Source organism: Rutilus rutilus, assembly GCF_951802725.1.
Source record: "Rutilus rutilus genome assembly, chromosome: 25".
Classification (NCBI taxonomy): Eukaryota; Metazoa; Chordata; class Actinopteri; order Cypriniformes; family Leuciscidae; genus Rutilus; species Rutilus rutilus.
The window spans coordinates 19,659,581-19,682,810 of NC_140229.1; the positions used below are offsets into that span (position 1 = coordinate 19,659,581).

Sequence of the window (23,230 nt, forward strand, 5' to 3'; positions counted from 1 at the left end):
TGCTGGGCACTGAGCGATGCTGAGCCTCGAAGATTGAAAGAGTGGGAGAAAGAGAAAAGACAGAAACAAAAAAAAGAGATTCTGAGAGGATGTTTGAGAAGCATTAACTCAAAGAGGAATGAAAGGAAAGAATAAAAACGAGAAAAAATAGAATACAGAGGCTGTATAAAGGAAAGGCAGTTGAGTCAGTGAGACAGTTCCTGTCAAATATAAATCTATATATATATAATCTATCTATCTATCTATCTGCCTACGAGTCTTACTCTTCATGTTTGTTCCGCAACAGAATCCAGTGATATTTCACTTCAGTAATCAGTCCATTCCTTGCTGGAGGGCTGCAAAGAATTCTGGGGCATCTGGATTGTGGGTTTCTGGGCATTTCTGTGCACATTTGTATGTGTGCAGATGAGTGTTTGTGTGTACAAAACCACTATCCATGGGGTAAAACTTTCTCCTAATCCTTCAGAAAACTGGAATCAAATGCAGCTTCATCACACAGCTGAAAGCAATTAACGCCAGCTGATGGGATGCCACAGTGTCGGCAATAAGAAATAGTCAACGGTCTTCTAACACATGCACAGAGCTGCTATTACCACATATATAGGCTACATAAAAGATTAGTCATATAATTGTTTAAATATTGCACTTTTTATGACTTAAAAGAATATAAAGCACAACAAATAAAACTTGACTTGACATGACTACATTTTCCATTAGGGGGAGTGTTTATAGCAGACTGGCATGGCCAACAGATGCTCTGCTTTACTGTGCACTAATGCATTGGTTGAACTATATAGAAATTATTGATAGTTCAAACAGGGTTGAATACACCTTCATAATAGTATAGAGGGTAAATACTTCATATGATAACCATTTTAAAGGTAACTTTGGCTGCTAATGCTGCTGTTACTTTATAAGCAGTGCTTGTGTCGCACATATCGTACATAGTTAGTTATTTTGATTTTGAGAATGATTTGTTTTAAGGTCATTAGTTCATTTTAAGATTATGCAAATTGACCAAAAAAAAAAAAAAACATGCACCCAAACATTTCATGTTTAAACATTTATTTATATTCCCAAATACAGTGAAAATGTGAAAAAGAAAAATATATATTTTCATTCAATGGCTCAGGAAACACACAGTAACTTTATACAACGTAGACAAAATACAAACTCCACAAGTGGTGGAAATATTAGCTTAAAATCTCTTCATGTAGACCAGTGGAGGAAAGGGTTCACATCTCCTCTTCCTATTATATGACAGTAGATTCACACTTTGACCTGCTCTAGAGTACACATGTAGTAAACCTGAGAATGATCATTTACTAAGGATGAGTGTTATCAGCTATCTGTTCCAGGATCAGTTCTGTACATGCACATAGTGTGCGAGAAGGCTGCGCCTGCGTAATCTGATTCACTGTTGTCTCGCTTTTTTTCCTGTAAGAGAAGAGAGAAACCTTGAGTTACGTGTTGAGTTCATGTATTGTGTGAGTTATGTATTGTGTTTCATCGTTATGTGTCATAAATGTTATGTTGTGCCATAAATTATATTATTTTTATCATGTTCTAAATATGATCTTTTACAAACATTTGATGATGAAATATACAAACACGTACCTTTAGGTTTTCTTACAGGTTTTGCCAGTATGTGGTCAATCAGTTCGCTTACCCAGTTACTCTCACTGGGAAAGGGTGCGCAGAGCTTCCTGCCCTTCTTTGTGACAAATCTGTGGAAATTCATCCATATTTAAATATGCAAAATCCTACACACCTTGAAGTCTGTAGCACTATCGAGGCGTTTTGAAATGCATGTAATGCGACTTACATAGTGGCAGGAATCCTGCAGGCTCCATCACTGGTCTGAATGGTGAAGGACGTCACCACCCTCTGTGGGATGCGCCGGTGGCTGGTGGTTAAACAGCAATCCGCCGCCCCATCACCTTGAGCTGTGGTAGTTAAACAGTGTAACACAGAATGTTAACCATTAGCCATTTTCACAGTCTCGCCTGCTAAACAATGAAGAAATAGCCAGATTATCTTTACAGATAGTTAAGAATTGTAAAAAGTCCTTTTATAAATTATTGTAAAGATATAAATAAAGCACTTGCATTCTTGTACGTGTAACCTTCAGATGCGTTCAAATACATTTTAAAACTTAAACCTCTTGCACAAGGATATTGCTAAATAATGGTAATATTTCCTCACCTGTTGTACAGCTCCATAGACTGACGCTCAATATAAGCAGAGCACATGTCCATAGTGTCATAGAGTTAGAGAACATCATGTTGTCCCTCTGTATGTGTTATTTCACCTGTCCTCTACAGATGTGTGGCTCACTGGCGCATGCACTCCTTTTATACCTTTCATCGCAAACTTTCACTTTCTTTATTCTTCAAGGCAACCGTTTCCTGTAAATCCATCCCCATTAAAAGAGCCCTTTCACCTTCTTTTGTTAACTGGAAACGAAGGCTCCTCCCAAGCGAGTTCATTCATCTGAAGCGAAGGGAAAGTTTCCACATGTCTTCGGGGCTTTTAAAATGTGCTTATCAATGTCACTGTCTCATGAGAAACAAACACGGTGAAGGTAAAGTTGTATTAACGCGTGTCGCTCATAGCTGGAGGGAACAGGCGGCACATAAGTGGCTTTTGAACAAATTAGATGTTGCTTAAATTCAACTAAGTGATCATTCTAGTGTGCATCAGCCCACTGTTAGGTTTCTTTTGTCTTTTAATCAGAAGTGTCCACACTGAATTTTTGAGTGGATTCAAATACATAAATTAAATTAAATGCATTGGTGGGTTTGCAACTGGTCTTATCTGCATATATGTAGACAGTATCGGGTTAATCAAATGAGCGCACTTTGCATGTGGATATCTGATGTGATACACCAATTATTGTCGTAATGGTTGTGATAATGTTCATCTTTATGACTCCTTTATGTAACATATTAACTTTTAAAGAAACATACCTTAATATCAAAGCTGGCAAATTCTTACCAAACCACGTATGGTTTGATTGACAGCACCACTAATTTGTGGGTTCATGTGCTTTTGGATGTGACCCAATAAAAGCTGCAAGAACATGTACCCGTTACTGCTGGCAGGTAGGCAATGATCGCTGTTGGAAAATTATGCACTTTGAGAAATATTATCTAAGTTCCTTTCATATATTTTATGTTCCTAATAATTTCAGATTTGTATCCTACATTTCTCTGCCATTGTGTTTTGAACCACAAATAAAGAATTACTCCTTTTCTGTGCATTTCTAACCTGTTCAAAGCAGCTGAAATGTGCATCATGATATTCTTATGCACAGAAATGTCCAGTGTTTTGGCAATACTGGTAGTGTTATGTTTCAGGCGTGCATCTACATGTGGAAGCTAAATATATGCATGGAATACTGCCAGCAAACTGTCTAAAGGCCTCAAACTTTTTTTTTTTTTTTTTTTTTTTTAATGGTCCCATAGCCTGAAATCCTGCTCGATTAACAGCCCCTCCACACGCCGGACAGGTCTTTATTCTGTGATGTGATCCGAGTGTATCTCATGAGCACTAAAGAAGCGTGAAGAGGGGAACAGATGACTTTGATCCTCTACTTGAGTTCAAGCAGTTTAATTTCTAAGTACAGCTGCATTCACTTTTCACTCATCACTTCAGGATTGTCGGGGAATGAGCAACATGCCGTGTCACTTCCTATTTGATGGCTCACTTCCACCTGGGCCGCAGCATCTTCAGCGGGTCCAGAGGTAATCAAGCTGCTTTGTCAAAGCGTGTGACGAGGAAATTACAGACAATCAGGACTATTTGAAGGCTAGTCGAAGTGTGCGATGAGAGTCTTTTGCTCATGTTACAGCCCCTCTAATGAAAGTTTTTTAATATGAAATCTATAATAAATTATATAATATAAATAACTTTGAATATATGCATTTTGTGTTTTGCATATTACGCATTATGTATATTGGTCAATATGGAAAAAGAAGCCTGTGAAAATAAATCTGCATTGTTAATCCTTTTGATCTTACATCATTGGCATAAATCTAATCTTTCAAACGAATTGAAAGTGGGGTAAATTACATTATGAAATAAATGTTTTTCTCCAAAACACACTGGCCATAATTGCATTTACATTCAATCATTTAGCAACGCTTTTATGCAAAGTGACTTACAAATGAGGAGAACAATAGAAGCAATCAGACCAACAAGAGGGCAACAAGTGCTGTAACAAGTCTTAGTTAGTCTAGCACAGTAGCCTACACATAGCAAGATTTATTTATTTTTATCAGAAAAACAAAACAAATAGAAAAGGTAAGTGCTAGTATTAATTGGTCAGGTGCTGACGAAAAAGATGTGTCCTTAGAAATGAAGTTTTATTAACTAAGTTGGGGTGGAGCACGTTAAGATAATTAACACGAGTGGATAGCACTCAATCAATGATAAGAGGGTATATATAGACTCAACAATCTTACCTCGAGCTATTGACAGTTTGCAGCATCCCCCCACCACCCCTTCTCCACACTTCTAGTTCTAAACACTTACATGCGGGGGAGTACTCTGGGTTCGGGCTGAATTCCGAGCTCGGATCCCTCCCTCCGGACAGCACGCCAAATACGCATTAATCACTCCCTCAAAATTATATGTAAGTGTGAACTCGTGAATTTTTTTGCAAATGGCATAAGCTGCTCGAATTGAGATAGGATAGATGAATTATTTAATGGCACCCTTTTATTCAGTACTTTTTGCATCCTCCTTTTTCCAAGATAACAGCTCTGAGTTTTCTCCTATAATACCTGATGAGTTTGGAGAACATCTGACATGAAATCAGAGACCATTCCTCCATACAGAATCTCTCCAGATCCTTCAGATTCCCAGATCCATGTTGACGCTTCTCTTCAGTTCACCACACTCATTTTCTATATAGGGTTCAGGTCAGGGACTGGGGTGGTCATGGCTGAAGCTTCCTTTTGTACTCAGTAACACATTTTTGTACTGATTTTGATGTTTGTTTTGGATCGTTGTCCTGATGGAAGATCCAACCACGGCCCATTATAAGATTTCTAGCAGAGGCCATCAGGTTTAGATTTTTTTTATCTGTTGCTATTTGCTAGAATCCATAATACCATGTCTCTGAACAAGATGTCCAAGACCTCCAGCAAAAAAAAATAGGCCCAAAATTTCACTTTTTGCACCAAACCCATCTGGTTTTGCAGCACATAAGCTCTTTTTTTAGTTTCATCTGACCCTTTTGAAGTTCCAGTCGTGTCTGACTCTGACAACTGAATATGCCGGAGTTTGTTTTTGGATGAACGAGGAGGATTTTTCTTGAAACCCTCCCAAACAACATGTGGTGATGTAGGTGCTGTTTGATTTTCTTTTCCTGAGGCTAATTCCTGCAATTCTCCATCTGTGATCCATGGAGAGTCTATGGCCACTCGAACTATTTTCTAACAGCCACTTGCTGTTTTGTGAAGCTCAACAATCTTTTGCTGCACATCAGAACTATATTCTTTGGTTTTACTCATTGTGTTGGATGATTAAGGAAATTTGGCCTCTGTGTTTCTTCATATTTACACTCCTGTGAAGCCTTTTTTCTTCAAGTAGCCTAAGTGGACGTTTATGATGATGTACTAAAAACAGAAAAGTTTTTCCTTTGCGTTTTTCGCGTAGGCTACAGATGACAACGTTGTCAATATGATATCCATTCACACGGATCCGCTTAAACGAGTAAAATACATTATTCATGCCAGGCCAGTAGATGGCGATGTCACTTTGTAATAGAAACTACGCACCTATAGACTGAACGCATAATACGCATGTGCATGACGGCACCGTTTTCACAAATTTGTTTTTTTTTTTAGGCCTATACGTTTCTGTTTTAAAACGTTGCTATTGTATAAATGCACGGCCAAAAAGCATGAAAAGATTTCCGTTTTTATCTGAAAACTGTTGCGTTTTTTAGTGGCCCCTAAAACATTTTCAAGAATCTTTTTTTTTTTTTTTTTTTTTTTACTTTGACTCAAAAAAAAATCTAAATGAATTTAAGTATGCTCATAGAAGATGTGTACTGAAGTCAGTGTATTAATGAATTGCATTTTTGAATATAAGGGTCTGTTTTAATGTTGATGGCAACAGACCTCCACAACTAGTGTCACTCCTAAAATATTGCATTACAACATTCATCCAGTTATACAACAGATGTGTTATATAACACGTTTCTTTCATCGGTATTGATTTACTTTTTCTCATCTACTGTTGAACATTGGTTGGCTTTCATTTACACTGAGAACAGATGTACATTTGAAAGAGATGTTTTATGTATTCTCTATCAACAGATATAGACTTGTCATAAGTTCCAAGCAAGGCTGATGAAATATTTGCGGTTAGTAATTTGCCAAAGATGTTTAACTTGCAAAAGGCTCCAATAACAAAATGTTCTGTTCGTTTGGAGGTTCAACTTTCATTGTGCTCATGATGAACAGCAATGATCCATCTTCCTTGTGTAGACTCGCCCACATCTCAAAGCGCTTGTTTATACTGGAGGCTCAAATTCACTTTCCTTCAATGAACAACAGAAGAAAAAAAATACAAAAATCAAGCCACTTCCCGCAGTCAGGTTGTGCACTTGCCAGATCTGTTTGGAATCTATACAAGATAAACTCATTGCAGAAATCTACAGGTCACCAAACAGTTTGTTCCTTATCACTGATGCCCTAAAGCTAATGAGTTTCAAGTTAGTCACGTAGACAAACCTCACACTTACAATTACTGGTTTGCTGGCTGGGTTAAGTTTAATGGCATTTTCTATTACAAAAGCATTATTTTTGTTTTTATTATTGAGATGTATATGCATAAGATGTCTACGGATGGAGATACAAATGTAATCGAAATTATTCACCCCCTGAATAATCCTCTGGCACTGGAAACCTGCAGCGTGTGGAAGGCAAGATGGATTCATCGAAGCTGAGGCTTGGACGTCATTGGACCTTCCAACAGGACAATGATCCAAAGCATACATCCAATTCCAAGAAGAAGTCCTGGAAGATTCTACAGTGGCCATCACAGTCACCTGACTTGAACCCCATAGAAAATCTCTGGTGGGATTTGAAGAAGGCGGTTGCAACACACAAACCCAGTAATATTACTCAACTGGAGGCCATTGCTCATGAAGAATGGGCTAAGATTCAGAAACACTGCCAGAAGCTGGTGTCTGGTTATACATCTCGTTTGCAGCAGGTCATGACAGCAAAATGATGTTCTACCAAGTACTAAAGATGTTTGCCATGAAAGGGGTTGAATAATTTTGAGACTACAGAAGTCATTAAAAGTTGTATTTTCAGTTTGAATTTGGGGAAACTTGAAACATTTGTTGTGTTGAGCTATTTCAATTACTTTTGTTTGATTTGTAAATTGCAAATAGTTGAAAATGTATACATTCTGCCAATAAACCTGATTTGCAATGGGGGTTGAATAATTGCAACTGTAAACAGACAACGACAATCTTCACAGTTGCATAGATTCAAGCTATGTTTGCGGAAATCCCCTTTTGACTGCCAGATAAAGTTACACGGGAGTTTTCAAGAAGTCAGCTGTCAGGCATGCAAGATTTTATAGATCTTTCTCTGCAGATAAGCCGGATATTCCGAGCACACTTTGCACCCGTAACTCAGACTGGACCTGAGGTCTGACTTTAAGCACATTCAGAATCGTTTCGTTGAAAAAATGCACTTAATCTCTCATCTTTCCTTGTTTTGAATCTGTCCTTTTTGTTTGTGCAATGAGCCCGCTTTGATAGGAGAGATCTTTTGTAGTGCAGGGACAAAGGCCACTGGAAAGTCCGTAAGATTAGTTTGTTTATGTGCCAACCACAGGTGGTCATTTCTTTACATGACGGATGGGTATTTTCCACTTTGATGTAGGGCACAAAGGGGGACGTTTCTTCTGGTGCCCGTATTGGTTAATTGTTTTTTTTTTTCTGCATTCCTGTCATGTGTAACAAACAAACTGAAGCTGGTGGGGAAAACACTGATCATTATTAAATAAATAACCTGGTTTGGTTTTGGTTGCGTTTCTGCAATGCGATCAGAAACATCACGGGTCATTTCCTAGAACATTTTCATGTCCAAATATATAGGATAAAAAAAATGTAACTCGTATTCATTTGTTTTCTTTTATCATTATTTTACTATTTTGATTGGGTGTTGTAATTTTGTAATGTAATTCTAAGAATTATATAATAATAATAATTAATAATATATAATAATAATAATAATATTCTTATCTGTTAATCCATCCATTACTTTCTATCCTTTTAGTTTCTAGTAAAAATAAAATAACTACATAACTAGTTATATTATAGGTGCTTAATAACAAAATCCAGCTCCTAAATCTGTTTTTTATTTTTTTATTAGCTTTAATTTTTCATATTTTGCCAATTTAAGTTTAATTGTTAGTCATTTCTTCATGCGATTTTGTAATTGTATTATTATTATTATTTAAATATTATTTATATTTATTTTAGATTTAGTAAAGTTTTTGTTTTTATTTAATTGCTTCAAATTAAAATTATTACAGTTTATTGCCAAGGCAACATTTCTAATTAAATAAGTTTACCACATTTATTCTATTTGATTTCAGCTTTATTTCAGTTAACAAATATGATTTTAGTAGTTTTAGTTAACAATGATATTCCTGTCCTGAATGACATCATATTCCATGAGGTGACTCCATTCATGGTGGGAAAACAATAGCACAAACTTCAGTAGGTATTAGCAATGTATTTGATGAATTTTTATGTGTTCTCATTTTAAACACCCATATACAATAATCTCAATTTAAAAAATGAAAATAAAAGCATCAAAATGAAGTCCCTCGTGTAAGCTAACTTTCAATCTCTCACTGAGCATTGACTAACTTTATTTTTTCCATTCTGTTTGCTCCCATTTTGTTCATTTTCTTGGCATTGTGTAAATAAAGTATAAATATTTAGACACAGACAGACTATGTTTTGGTTGTGGTTCAGCTCTGCGTGACTATGTGGATGAAATAACCTTCACAATAGATAATGTTTCACAAATTAACTCTTTTAGAGAGTGGCAATTTATCAGTTCAATAAAATAACTCCCTCAGCTGTTGAGTAATAAAACACCATCTCCGCATGGCTTTTACAACATTCCAACTCCCTGTTCTCACCATTTCCAAAAAGCCAAGCCCATGTTGATTCTTGTTCTATTAAGGGCGCTGTTGTCGTTCTCTCTTTGCCAGCAGACTCTCTGTTCTGCGTTTTTTTTTTTTGTTTGTTTTTTATAGATTCCCCAGAGGTTCAAGATGAATGCATTCAAGATTTAGCAGCTCCATGTCAAGCTTTCTCACTCATTGTGACTGACAACTACCTATAGCACTCTCCATAGGTGTAATTTGCGGGTGGGACATGTCCCCACCACTTTTCACCAGGGTTTATAGCAACCTTTTAGCAACATTTTTTTGCTACAGGACCAATACAACAAATCCATAACTACCATTGAAATTGGAGCATTACACCAAAAATAAACTATAAATTCTTACCAGAACGATCAATTCTGCTTGTTGGTCATTCCTGAGCTTAATGTCCACTTATGCAAAGAGAACGACCTATGACAGGGCACTTTGTAATGAATTTACCCTGGCACTTGCAGATTTCATAGGGTGGTTTTAGATAAAACAGTGCACTCTGCAGGACAACAGCTGCTCCTGCAAACACAAAGAAACTAGAATACACACACAAACAACCATTTCAAATTGTACAAAATATTTAATTGATTTTTTTCCCCTTTATCAATGAATTTAAACAATTAAAATGATTTCTTTCACAGCTCTAATTCAATCATCCACCACACATTAAGATGTTATTAAAAGCCACTGTATGGCTTGACTGTATTTTGCTTTAAAAAAGTAAATACAAAAATTAGCCTCTCACACACACAAAAAAAATGCACACATGCAGAACAGAATATTCTATTGCATTATGGCTAAATTAACCTGAGCATATGATCATGTAATTATCTTCCCCATGCATTTCTCACAAAAATGAGATGAGTAAAATCATTTAATCCATTAGTGAACTAAATATGTGACAGCTAAATAAATAACAGTCATTGCAAATTGAATGAACACAGATTTCATTCACTAATATCAAACAAGGCAACCGTTAAAACTAGTGACCTGATATCTAGGTGAAGAATTTACCTAGCCAAAAAAAAAAAAAAAAAAAGAGGTGCAGAACACAACATACATGTTATTGGTTCAACCCTGATGCTGGTTATTGCTAGGGAATAGACAGGACACCACATTAACAATGAGCTATTACAAATAAAATAAAATAAAAAACACACACAATAAGAAGCAGGACAATAAAAGAGAAAAAAAGAGAGAAAAAAAACAATTAATGAATGGTTCAGTCCACTGCTGAAATTAATGATGCCCTCAAGAATGGCTTTTAAAGAGACAGTTCAACCAAAAAAAACAAAAAATAATTCTGTCATTTACACTCCAAATCCTGCATGACTTTCTTTCTTCCATAAAACACAAAGGGAGCGCTGTTGCAGAATGTTCAAGCTGCTCTCTCCTATTCAATGAATAGTTCAATAATAATTCAATGGTGAACACAGTTTTCCCTGGTTACAATCCACCATTATTGTACGGAGCTGCTTGGTCAGCTAAATCTCGACATGAGGGTTTAAATGATGACAGAATTGACATTTTAGTTGAACTAGCCCTTTAAATCTTTTGGTCAGTGGGGAGGGGGGGGGGGGGGGGGTTATGAGTTCACATCATTGCAACACTGTGGATTTCATGTAGCCCTTCAATAAAATAACTTCTTAATATTCTCTTGAATGACCTTGTGGGCATTGCAGTAAAAAAGCATGCACAAAGATCATCTCCCTTTCTCTCTCTCTCTTTCAATACAAAGGCAGTAAAGCAACCAATGCCTGTCAACAGTTCAATAGCTTATTGAAAGCATAATGACTGTTGCAGTCTTCTAAAATAGCTTCGGTTTATTGACTTCTCACACGTTCAAAAATCAAGAGATGCTTTAGACCTCTTTGGCCCAAAGTCAGATGCGAAACAGATCTGGTTTTCATCTGTATGGTTGGCAGTGGAGCTGAGGAGGATGGCCAGGTGTCTTCAACTCATCTCTGAAAAGTTCTAGATGAGTTTTTTTGGGTGACAAGTGCTACCTGGAGTTCTGAGGGAGGAGTTTCTTAAACAGACCGCCCACTGACATGTCCACCCTCATCACCATGGCAACCCCCAGAATAACAAACATGCTGCCCACGATGAAGCCAGATGCCTCAAACATCAGTCTGCCGAAAAGAAAAAAAAACACAGCTTAGGATGCAGTTATGAGGATTGTTTTTTAAAAATTAACTTACGCTGTAGTTGCGCTGTGTCATAATTACAGCAATTACAAGATGAAAACTACTCGGGGTTTCTATGCCAACACTCATAATGCCACAATGGATCCCTGTGTGGGTTTGTTCGTAATGACAGCAAAAATACTTCCCTACATAATTTCACCTCATGTGAAAGTCAGAGTTGTCAAAACTCAGAATTTATGTTATAGTTTTAATTCAGGGTCTGTTTAGAAAGCACTGGACTGGAAGTCTATGCTGACAGCTTGCTAAACCTTCTCAACATGAAAAGCAAGTGCTGCGTGGGTGAATTTTAGAAAAGTTTTAAAGGACCTTGTACAAAACAACACTGTCAAACAATACTGAACTATTCGTTCAACCCACCAACAAGTCCATGTAAATGTAACATTAACAATACATTAAAATAAGAAAGAGATCAGAGGAAAAATAGAGAAAGAGATGGAGATGGAAACTCACTTCGGTGCGAACACTTTCCACACCATCAGGTGTCTCCTGAGGATAGCAGCCGCACAGACCGATGCAAAAACCTAAAGGTAAACAAGTTATTTATCATTTTATTTTCCATTTTACAAAAACTTAATGTTAGATGAGAATACACTAGCCTGCTAAGCCTGTTCACACCAAGTCTTACGCGACTCAACACAAATGTATGACATTCGCAAATAAAACGTATTAGAACAATTCACATCTGGTGAATTATTTTTTTTTAAATGACCTAACCTACAAAATAAATGGTCACTGTGGAATGCCATTTCACTGTAATGGAGACCACAGAAACATACTGTTTAGTTTAAAAAATGTTCTGCACGAATTTGGTGTCTGACTTAAATGGTTAGTTTTTGAAGCTCCAAAAAAGTACATCCACCCATCATAATAGTAATCCATACATTAAAAAAGGCCTTCTGAAGCATTTTTGTAAGAACAAGATCCATTTATAACTTTATAAACTAGAATCACTGGCTTCCATTCGTGAGTCTAGCATGACAGAGCAACACAAAACACCAATCACAAATTAGAAGTCTAAATCAAGAATTTTTAAAGAGAAATGTTGAAGGAGCTTGAGTTTGTTGCCCAGTCCTATTTGTTTGAACCACTAGAGTCGTCTACTCTTATCTAAGCTTAAACGCTTCATTCGCCAGAACTCGACTCTTGTGAACTCGTGAATGGACGTTACCGGAAGCTAGTGACGATATAGTCACGTGCGATGGCACGTGCGTCATTACTACGACACACCCCTTACGGCATTGGTCCTGGCTTTTGTTCACACAGGGCGCGTTCCGGGACTGATCCCGGCATCGATCTCGGCATCAATCCCGGGACATGTTTGCATTCACACAGAAGGCACACTAGCAATTTTATGGCAATTTCCCGGGATCAACGCGCCGTGTGAAAGGGGCTTAGGATAGCTTGAGGGTGAGTAAATTACAGGATAATTAAAAATTTTAGGTGAAGTAACCCTTTAAATGTCAGCATGAGGCAATGTGAATGTAGGCATAATTTGAACGCACCTGTGCTCCATTCACAAAGAGGTAGCGTGCAGCGAGCTGCAGGAGACTCGAGCTGAACTTCTGAGGGTTCTCTCTCAGTCTCATCTCCATGACAGCGTCCTCACTCTCCTCTGCTCCTGCTGAGCATGTAGATCGGGTCCCACGCACCTCGCACACCAGAGGCCAGAACAGCAGTAGAGGACAACCAACTGCATGTGCGAATTAGATAATGATCATTAAAAATTGAGAGAATGTATGGACACAAGGGAGAATCTCATAAGCTTCAAACATATGGCTGATCAAAGTTATGACTGGTTGACCAGTATAAGGTGATACAGAAACATCAAGTGTGAATCATGCCTATCATGCACCTAAGCTAAGGTCAAGTTACCCGCAAAGATGATGTGAGAGGAGAAGGTGTTGAGGGTCACCAATGAGGCAGGAAGCACAGTGCCTGTGTGACCTTGAGGAAAACCCACAAATGCAGCACCCCACTGAATGGAGGGGAAGGTTGGGAGGTGTCCTGTAGCGTGGAAAAACTGGGTGGCTGCCAGAGACCATGAAACCACTGGAGCCCATGGCACACTGAAACCATCTGGAAGGGTTCAAATAAGAATATTTGAGGCACAAGTAAAATGTGAAAAAAATTGACGCTTTGAGTGCTGTTGAGCGGAATCGTGAACACCTCTGATTGGCCATTGTGCTCACACACTCATCGGATATGTCGGTGATTGGCTACAATGATCAGCGCACGGGAGCATTTCAAAGTGTTTTGAAAGCGGGAGCGGGAGCGCTTGATAGACACCTGCTTTCAAACGCTCCCGTGTGTATCTGTGTAAGCGCTCAGTGAAGAGCGTCATTGATGTATATTTACAACATGTTTTTGAAGCACTGATCATTGTAGCCAATCACATACATATTTGATGAGCATGTGAACACAATGGGCTATCAGAGGTGTACAATTCCGCTCAACGATAAAATTTCAGTACCGACTTTTTGACAACACTAGTAGTAATAGCTTAGCAAGGCATAAGGTGTGACGGTAGAAATGGAGTGCATCTTACTGGAGTGTTTGTGCAGGCTGGAGAGGGTGGTGCTACAGGCGTGGATGTGCAGCACAGCTCCGGCCTCCAGCAGGAGAAGCAGGAAGGTAAGGGCCATTCCCTCTGGATGGAGTAGCAGAAGCACCAACCCCAGGAGTTCGCACAGCAGGACCAAGGGCGCCGAGTACACTGTACCCAGACCATAAGCCTCCACGGCTGGCCTGCTGTCCTCTTCGTTACCTTCTGTGACCCCATCCTCCAGCGAGTGTCGGATACGCTGATACAGCTGTGGTATAAGGTGGTGCAATTCAGCCTGTGGACTGATTCCCGTGCTGGCTCGGTACTTGGGGGGTGGCAGGGATGTTCCTCGAGAGTTCAACGGAGTCCTTGACTTGAGGAACACAGTCATGGGATCCACCCACAACAGAAGCAATCCCAGGCCCAGCAGACAGAAAGCGGTCCGTGGCAGGTACACCTGGGCTAGGCCGATTAGGTCGGACAAACTCCGGAAGGTGTCCTGTGGAGTGGCGCTCACTGCCCAATGCAACCCCATGCAAACACAGGCCAGTGGTACAAGGAAGCAGGCCAGAAACAAAGTCACGCTGAAACAGTTAAGGTTCCCGTAGTGTCTGAGCCAACGATGTAGAAGGTACCCCCACATGGCCAATGAAACCAAGGAGAGGACATAGTGGAGGTTGCGCAGTTGGCTGTCCTGTACACGTGAGAGCGGGGAGAGGAAAGGTGAGGGCTGGCAGGTGCCCTGCTCCTCTCGGCAGTTGTGGAAGGAGAGGGATAGGTAAAGCGATCCAACCAGTACTCCCAACCACACCAGCAAGATGGTGGCCTCCCGTCTAACCACTGAGGACGGCAGTGCTGTTGGGAGCAGCCGAGGTGGCTTCTGGGTGTCTGGTGGAGGAAGTGGGACCAGGAGTCCATCCCAGTTGAGACGGAGAGGAACATATACGCTCAACGTGAAGAGTAAGAAGGTAACAACATGGCCCTCATAGATGACATAGCTGTCCGAGAGTAGCGAGGCACAGCGCAGGAAAAGAACCAGCAGGGCCGGCGTGAGGAGGCCAGAAGGTGACCACCTATCTTTTGGAGAAACTCCATGAGTTCTCCATAGAAACAAAACCTCAGAAGAAAGTGCTGCAACTCCCAAACACCATGAGAGCTCCAAATAACCTTGCATGAACAGCTGACCTGCAGCTACTACTAGTCCCATCACAAGCCCTGAGAGTATAGGCAACTTCAGGACGTTTTCCTGAATTACTACATGAGACAACTCGGAAAGGACGTAGCACAGCATACAGGAAACCCCTAAGATTAAGAGCCCAGCAGCCATTTTGAAAGGGTTGAAACGGGCCCAGGAGGCTCTACAAGTCTCTCTGACAGCTGTCAGATAGTTCTGCATGGAGACGACTAGCTTAGGAGAGGGAAGATGGCCCTTGTGGGCAGCGGCTAAGTACTGGGAGGAAATGTTTGAGAAGTCAGCCCGCAGCTGAGACAGGCTGTCTGGTGGGATGTCTTTGGCCATGTTAGAGTAGGTCTCCAAGAAGCGGTGTACCTTCACAGAAATGGAAGAATCAGACAGAATTAATTAAGCTATGCTCAGCACAATTGTTAAACAAAAAAATCTTAAATATAATGGAGGCAAAAATATAATTACGAGAAATTCCTCTAACCTGTTTGACATTAATCCACAGCGCCTCAGCCTGGCTGAGTCCTGTAGGTGCACCTCGGGAGCCATTCTGAGGAAACAGTGGCAGAAGAACCTGGCCCACACTGCTATAAGGAATGGGAACTCCCAGCAGAAGTGCCAGGGTGGGCACCAGATCAGTCTGAGGTACTACCTCAGGTTCCACCTAAAAAAATATAAACATGCTGAACTCCAAATGTATGGAAAGAGTCCAAAGATAACCAAAGCACTAAGGTTTTATAGATTTTTTTTTTCTCATTTTATGAAGTGGAAATTGGAAGTAGAAAATTGAGAAAAGGATAATAATTCTGCTAATAATTAAACAATTTGTTTTTCTTATTTTAGATTTCGATATGGACTGAATGTAAAATATACGGATTATGATTTTCTTTCCAATTTGAAATTATTTGATATTAGGTATCTATGTTTTAATGTCACATCTGAATTAAAGCTGCACCTGACTTTTGATTTTGGGGAACGCTTCTGACTTAAAGCTCTTGAGCAGTCAGATGTGTTTACACTCGTGTACATTATTGTTACATTTATACACCAACATTTTTTCATTTCACACAACATTAAAATCTCTGCAATTATGTGTAACACAAGTAAATAAGTGATGCTATTATCATGCAACACAGACGAGTAGTGTTGACTACAGTATCTCTACTCTATCTTTCCACCCAGTCATTTTTTCCTGGACACCACAACTGGTTGTGAAATATTAAATATAGACAAAAATGGACAAATCATAACAGTGTCTTTTACCTGGGAGCCTGGTGCTGAAAATAAGGGAGAGGAACTGTAGAGAAACAGGGCAGCATCTGTTTCTTTCTGGCTCTCTCCACCATGATCCCCAGTGTCTGTCATTCCATGATCACCCATCACAACCAACAGGGTGTCGTTCTTCAGACGCTTTATCACTGACCTGGGGTTAGCGGTGAGACAGCAGCAGATAATATTTAAGAGAATATATTGAAACTGTAACAGCATGCCAGAGTGTGGGTTAATGAACAGCCATGCAGCTAACCTGATAACTCCATCCATCTGGGAGAGTTTCTCAGCCATTGCAGGGTGATCCGGGCCAAATCTGTGCCCACAGTGATCCACACCCAGGAAGTGAGCAATCAACACGTCCCAATCATCCCCCTCCACTGAAGAGAGCAGACAAAACCTCTTAGCCACTCACTCACCCACTGTGTTTACAGTGTAAACATGAGATGTGTACGTCTATTTACAAGGTAAACAAAGTGAGATCTTAAACCAACCAGGCAGGTTCCTAATGGATAGGTGAAATCATTCTGCTTACTGGTAGGATAAATGTTTTGGAGAATGCCATTGTCCACGGTGTGCAAGTCCTTCACATTGAAGCTGGGGAAGGGCAGAGATTTGTGGAACTTCTTGGGGAAGAGACTCACCCATGTATCATCCCCCATAAAAACAACTCTCTTGCCTTTAAACCAGGAGAGAAAACACAACTATTAACAAACACTCTAGCAGAAAAGCTACATTTTATGATCATTTCAATCTAAATATTTAAAGCACAATATATAAGATTTGTAGATTTAAAATATCCAAAAACCACTATAACCATATTATATATTTTGTTGACTGGTGTGCTTACAATATCCCAAATGTTTGCACCATTGTTTTAACCAGTGTGACGTCCCGCGTCTTTTCACCGCCTGTCAATGATGTAATATCCGTGTTACCCTCCATTTCCGGTTTTACTTCCATAGAAAACACCAAAGAAGCTTTAAAAAACATTTGATAGGCGAGCAACTGTTTGGATACCTTTATCTAGAGAAAACTGATCATTGTTATAGCTCAACACGGTTAGTCTTATTGTTAGAATCTCTTGTTTTCTCAGCCACCGAGCAAACACGCAGAGTAACAATATAACAACTTTCAAATGTAACATTTTTTAGTATGATTGTTTTGACTAAGTAAAACAGCTGTTACCCCATAATTTTAATTCGTCAAATAAAGTGACCTGAGTAGTAATATAGTAATATTTTAGTATAGTAATATAGTCAAATTATTTCATTACAATGAAATAAAACGATGTGAATTTAAGTGATCAAACGTAACTATAGTAAAGTTCAAGTTCAGGGGCGGATGTTAAGATTAACTTTAATCGCACAATAAACATTAACAACAAAAGATGAGCGGCAGGGCTGGGTATCGTTCAAAAAATTTCGATACCAATACCGATACCGATACCTTGATTTCGATACCGGTTCCTGATCGATACTTTTTTCGATACCAATTTTATGAAATCCATTTTAACAAGATTACATAACACATTACCTCAGAAAAACTTTGGTTTTATTTTTTTCAGTTTGACTCATGCTCCTTAGTCAGTGCACAAAGGAACAAAAAAAGCACAAAGGAACAAAATATTCCTTATACATGTATATACATAAGGTACAAAATATTTTTTTTATAAAGAGCTCATGCTCACCAAAGCTGAATTTATTTCATCAAAAATACAGTAAAACTTGTAATATTGTGGAATAGTATTACAATTTAAAATCTTATTTGAATATATTTCAAAATGTAATTTATTCCTGTGTTGTCAAAGCTGAAATATGAAAACAGTTTTTGGAAGGTCATTTTTGATCACTTTATTGCATGCTTATTGCTTACTGAAAAAAATTCTGACCAACACGTTTTTGAACGGCAGTGTACAATTCAGTAGGTCATTATTGCAATATAAACACAGTCAGAGTGATCAACAAGGTATCTCTTCATTTACCAGTCGAAGACGCAGCAACTTTCTGCTCTTTTGTTTACTCCGTGCACTGTCAAGGGCTTCATCATATCTGTCGCGGTACCGTCTTTGCAGCCATTATTTTACCACAAATACTGCATCGTGCGCTGTTGGCATCGAGCCTAAAGAAATGTAGCCACACTTTTGATCGACTTTTCCACATCTTTAGGGTATTGTGAGTGTGTGTGCTTGCGTGTCATTGAGTATGTGCGCGAGTTTGTGTGTGTGTGCTCGCGTCCATAGGCTCGCGTCTCATGAGAATGTGCGTGGACAGTTTGTGTGCGCACGCACACAAGAGTATGTGCGGAGAGTTCCGCGCGTCTCGTGTGTGTAGAGTTTGCGTGTATGTGCGTGAGCGAATTTAGGCGTGTCGTTGTGCATTTCATATGTATTTGTTTGAGCACTGACGTTGACGAGTTAACCCCTTAGGTATCGAAATCTGGTACCGAAAAACAAGTCATTTTTCGATACTCGATAGTATCGAGGCAATTCGGTCGTACCTAAAAAGTATCGAACTCGGTACCCAGCCCTAGCGGCAGCTGTGGCACATAAGCATAATAAAAACAGCAACGTAAAACGTCTCAGGCTCTCTGCCCTGCTTCATAACACAGTAACGTTAATAAAACTTTAATAACTCATCCATAAACATGATTTCTGCCTGAGTCCCGTCGGATTGCTTTCCATCGGCTGTGGAGGTGAAGTTGACAAATTCCCATGATTCCACATTCAATCACGCCGTCATCAAGCTACATCTTTGTTATTGGTTTGAATAAGCGACCTCTAATGGTGAAACTTGCATACTGTGCCTTTAAAGCAGGGCTCAGTAGTTTTGGGATTTCTTCGCTGTATTCTCGCTTTTTGCTCGCAGGTTTCTCTCTAGAGCTCCCCCCACAGCTTCGGAATAAATATTTGACAACACTGTTGTAAAAACTCATTGGCGATTCTCAGACACCAGAGGCTATAGATCAACGACATCAAAGCAGATGGGGCATTCTTTAAAACGTCTTCTTCATTCGGGTTCGAACAGCGTGAGGGAGCGCAATAATGACAGCATTTTAGCAGATTTCTTTTGGCCGTAAAGCAATTGTTTACATCGCGAGACCTGATATCACGCGATACTTCCTGACGCGGCGGCCGGCGGCTCAAAGTTGCAAGTGCGGATTTTCCGCTCACGGGCACCAGGGGGGTGCGAAACGACCACCATTCAACCCCAACTAAGTAATATAACCATTCCAATGACTCTGAAGCTGTTCAGTTAAGGTAAAAAAGTTACTCAGATCACCTTCAAGATTCATTTAATTCAATAAAATAGTGATTTAGTAATAAAAATTTCATTAGTTCCAATAATACATAGTAAACAACAGAATTATGGAAATATTTTAGCCTACATATTTCTATATGTTATAAATATTGCTTTTTAGCAAATCTCACAAATGTAACAAAAAAAGGCCCAAGTCACATTTCACCATAAAAATCTAAAAGTTCAAAAGTTTGGAGTTGGTAAGATTTAAAGATTAAACTCTCATGCTCACCAAGGCTGTACAGAAATACGGTAAAAACAGTAAAACTTTGAAATATTATTTTCAGCATCATTACTCCAGTTTTCAGTGTCACACATTCCTATGATGCTTTGGTGCTCAAGAAACAAGTCCTTATGTGTTATATACTATTATTAACATGTTACATTTTTAAGTTAGAACATTATTGCATGTAATATCTGCACACACAAAAAAGTGCACTATATATACACAATTCTGAGTGGCCATAGAATACTATAGTCTTCATTTTCTATAAACTCTTGACAGGTTTGGTGAAAAGGAAAATGCCAGTTTCAGATTCACTCACCCACTTGGCCCAGCTGGTGCACTAGATTGTCTTCCAGGATGGCATTGGATGCAAAGTTGTTCCCCACGTCAATGAACGTGGGCAGGGAACCAGTCGTAAAGCCTTTGATCCTCTGCATGGTAGTGGTGGGCGGATCGGCTCGGAAGGTGTAGAGTCTGGCATGTGAGGGGTGCGATGATGCCATCTCATCTAACACCGGCAGCTTGTTCTCAAATGGTTTGGGTGCTGTGTTCTCCGGATCATAGCGGGTGAAGTCGGCCTTCAGGGCGTCGATGATCAGGACCACTGCCCTACGAAAGCGAGGCTCGCTCAGGCAGAAATCTCCCTTCATCCGGGCTCCTGGAGATAAGACGTCCGCACAGGTGCTGGTTCTGTTGACCTCCAGCCTGACGAGAAGGAAGCCTCCCACAAACAGGAAGATGCCCACATAAAACACTGAGCAGACCCAGATGAGGGCAACCAGGACAGGAAGTCTTCTCATTCTAGGCAAGACGGAGATCATGGAGAATCAATATATGGCTCGTTGTAAAATTGGGGGATATTTCACATCAACAAAACTGTGATTTAAGGCAATTCCAAGCAAACTGAAACATTAGGTACAAAAAATATTTGTGTGAGATAATATGCTTTCCTTTAATGGATAAAATATGCTTTTTCTGAAGAAAATTGTTAGAAACAATATAATTTATCAAATAATACAAAATATATTCTAAATTGTAGAATGACTTATATATATATATATATATATTACATTTAGACATACACATATTAGAGACATATTGAGAGCCTTTCCTAGACACCCCAAAGTGCATTCACTGTTCACAAAAACGCTGTCTAGGTAGGCAACTCACTAGGTTTTGAGACACAGACCGACACAAGCAACGCTCCATAGGTCAAAACTGAAACAACACTAACCTTTAGGACTTTCTCTAAACGTAATGTGAAATGTGCTGTGTAGTGTGTGTGTGCCAGGCCAGACAAGTATATACTACGGAACGCACTAGAAATTGAGTCCATAAATGCAGGCGAGTGGCTGCTGTTGTATTCATTGTGTTTTGTGTGTGTGTGTGTGTGTGTTGCATGCATCCAGTACTGACCTTGCTTCTCTGTGTTCGTCCTCTCTCTCTTCAAGGATGTAAATGTACACCGTGCGTCCACTGCAGGGGGACTGAAGTGCCACAGGTTCACCCACATCTGGCGGCGGTGCTATCAGAGCCTCACTGCTGCTCTACACTTCGGGACATGCAGCCTAATCCATGTCGGGTTGATTTCAATATTGGTCATCTCGCAGCCCGGTTTCCACTTCCGCTGACATGCGCATGACGACGGTTACAGGTAAAGCCAAGTGTCAAAATAAAAGACGCAATGTCTGATTGTTCTGATTGTTACTGATGTTCAGAATAAAAGCCTCTCTGCTCGCGCAGAATCTGTTTTACTGGCTCGATTGTAGTAAAAATCATTGCGTCCAGGCAGGATTTTTATTATTATTTTAAACTAACTTATTTCAATACAAGTAAATACCGTTTAAAATGTTTTTCACGTTAGGTTTAAATTAAATAAACTTAATTTGTCCTAAAGAAATTACTGGGTATGTTTGTTAATAGACATTACAGTTGTAAAAGGCCACACCAACTAACGTTATACTGCATTTATTCTGGCGTAGAACCAGTGGCGCAAAAACGGGGAATGAAGTGTATGCAGAGCATAGGGGCGCAAGACAGGACGGGGGTACCATTGTGGAAAAATAATTCTTTGAAAATCTCCTTTAATAAAACTTTATAAATAATCCAAAATTGTTTGTTAAATTTTTTTTACATTTTGGAAAAGTTTTTATTTAACTTTTGTTTAGCATTTTAACTGATTATTTTATTATATCAATCAATATCCACCTCTCAACTTCCGACTACTTTAAGTCTGTCCCATGACCAAAAATTGATAGATGTGGGAAGCGTTCTGGGGCGCAGGAAAAGGTAAACTGATAAGCTGAACCTATTTATTATTATTTTTTTTTTGTCAATGTAAGTTTTCAAATTGATAAACATTTAACATTTACAATGGTTAACTTTGGTTCAACTTTGCATTTCAGGGCTCGACAATAACACTTGTTTGCTTGTCTGGAGTGGTGAAGAGTCCCACTGAAGTGATGGGTCCCAGCTAAGGACCCAAGCAATCCGATTGGTTCAAAGCACGTTTTATGGATAATCGCTTTAGTGCCTGGTTACAAATCATACAAAATGCAGGGTTCTCAAGTTTTATCAAAAGCTTGGAGTGAGATCACATGCGGTTAGGGGAGGAGCCCTAATGGAGCCCCGCCCCCGCCCGTCCATCTCCGCCCCCCAATTTTAACCATTGTTCATAATTAACCAGCACAAATTGAAATTATAACAATTGGTAAATCTGATAAATGACAGAGCAATTAATCACATCAAATATACTCTTTAATGTTATATTTCAAAATTACAAATATACAAAAATATAACAAATTGCTCCAAACAGTTTGGAAAAACAAATCTTTTTGCATTTTGAATGTGTCTAGTTGTAATGGTATAATGATTTATTGTGTGGTGGGACATTGTGAACAAATGACATAGTATTAAGGTGTGTGTGTGTGTGTGTGTGTGTGTGTGTGTGTGTGTGTGTGTGTGTGTGTGTGTGTGTGTGTGTGTGTGTGTGTAAGTGTGGCCTGGTAAACCTTACATTATGGGGACAAAATGTCCCCACAAGGATGGCAATATCCGAAATCCTTGTTCGTGTGGGGACATTTTTTGGTCCCCATGAGGAAAACTTCTTATAAATCAAAAAAGTTATGTTTTTTTGAAAATGTGAAATTGCAGAAAGTTTTCTGTGATGGGTAGGTTTAGGGGTAGGGTTAGTGTAAGGGAATAGAATATACAGTTTGTACAGTATAAAAATCATTATGTCTATGGAAAGTCCCCATAAAAAATTAAAACACTACATGTGTTACAGAGTACACACTGCAG

General features: G+C 39.3%; 2 protein-coding genes across 2 annotated transcripts; both read right to left on the bottom strand.

Moving 5' to 3' along the window:
* Positions 1-1,048: 1,048 nt before the first annotated feature.
* Positions 1,049-3,569, bottom strand: ccl19b (chemokine (C-C motif) ligand 19b). Its single transcript, XM_084400664.1, has 4 exons — positions 2,206-3,569; positions 1,826-1,946; positions 1,618-1,727; positions 1,049-1,437 (listed from the first exon to the last, which is right to left on the bottom strand). Exons 1-4 carry the CDS (start codon positions 2,282-2,284, stop codon positions 1,415-1,417), a joined length of 333 nt encoding a protein of 110 aa, XP_084256790.1. The 5' UTR covers positions 2,285-3,569; the 3' UTR covers positions 1,049-1,414.
* Positions 3,570-9,761: 6,192 nt separating this feature from the next.
* Positions 9,762-21,576, bottom strand: pigo (phosphatidylinositol glycan anchor biosynthesis, class O). Its single transcript, XM_084400644.1, has 11 exons — positions 21,347-21,576; positions 20,250-20,731; positions 16,941-17,084; positions 16,662-16,785; positions 16,400-16,559; positions 15,621-15,800; positions 13,957-15,502; positions 13,284-13,487; positions 12,914-13,101; positions 11,862-11,932; positions 9,762-11,336 (listed from the first exon to the last, which is right to left on the bottom strand). Exons 2-11 carry the CDS (start codon positions 20,728-20,730, stop codon positions 11,207-11,209), a joined length of 3,228 nt encoding a protein of 1,075 aa, XP_084256770.1. The 5' UTR covers position 20,731; positions 21,347-21,576; the 3' UTR covers positions 9,762-11,206.
* Between the last annotated feature and the right edge of the window lie 1,654 nt (positions 21,577-23,230).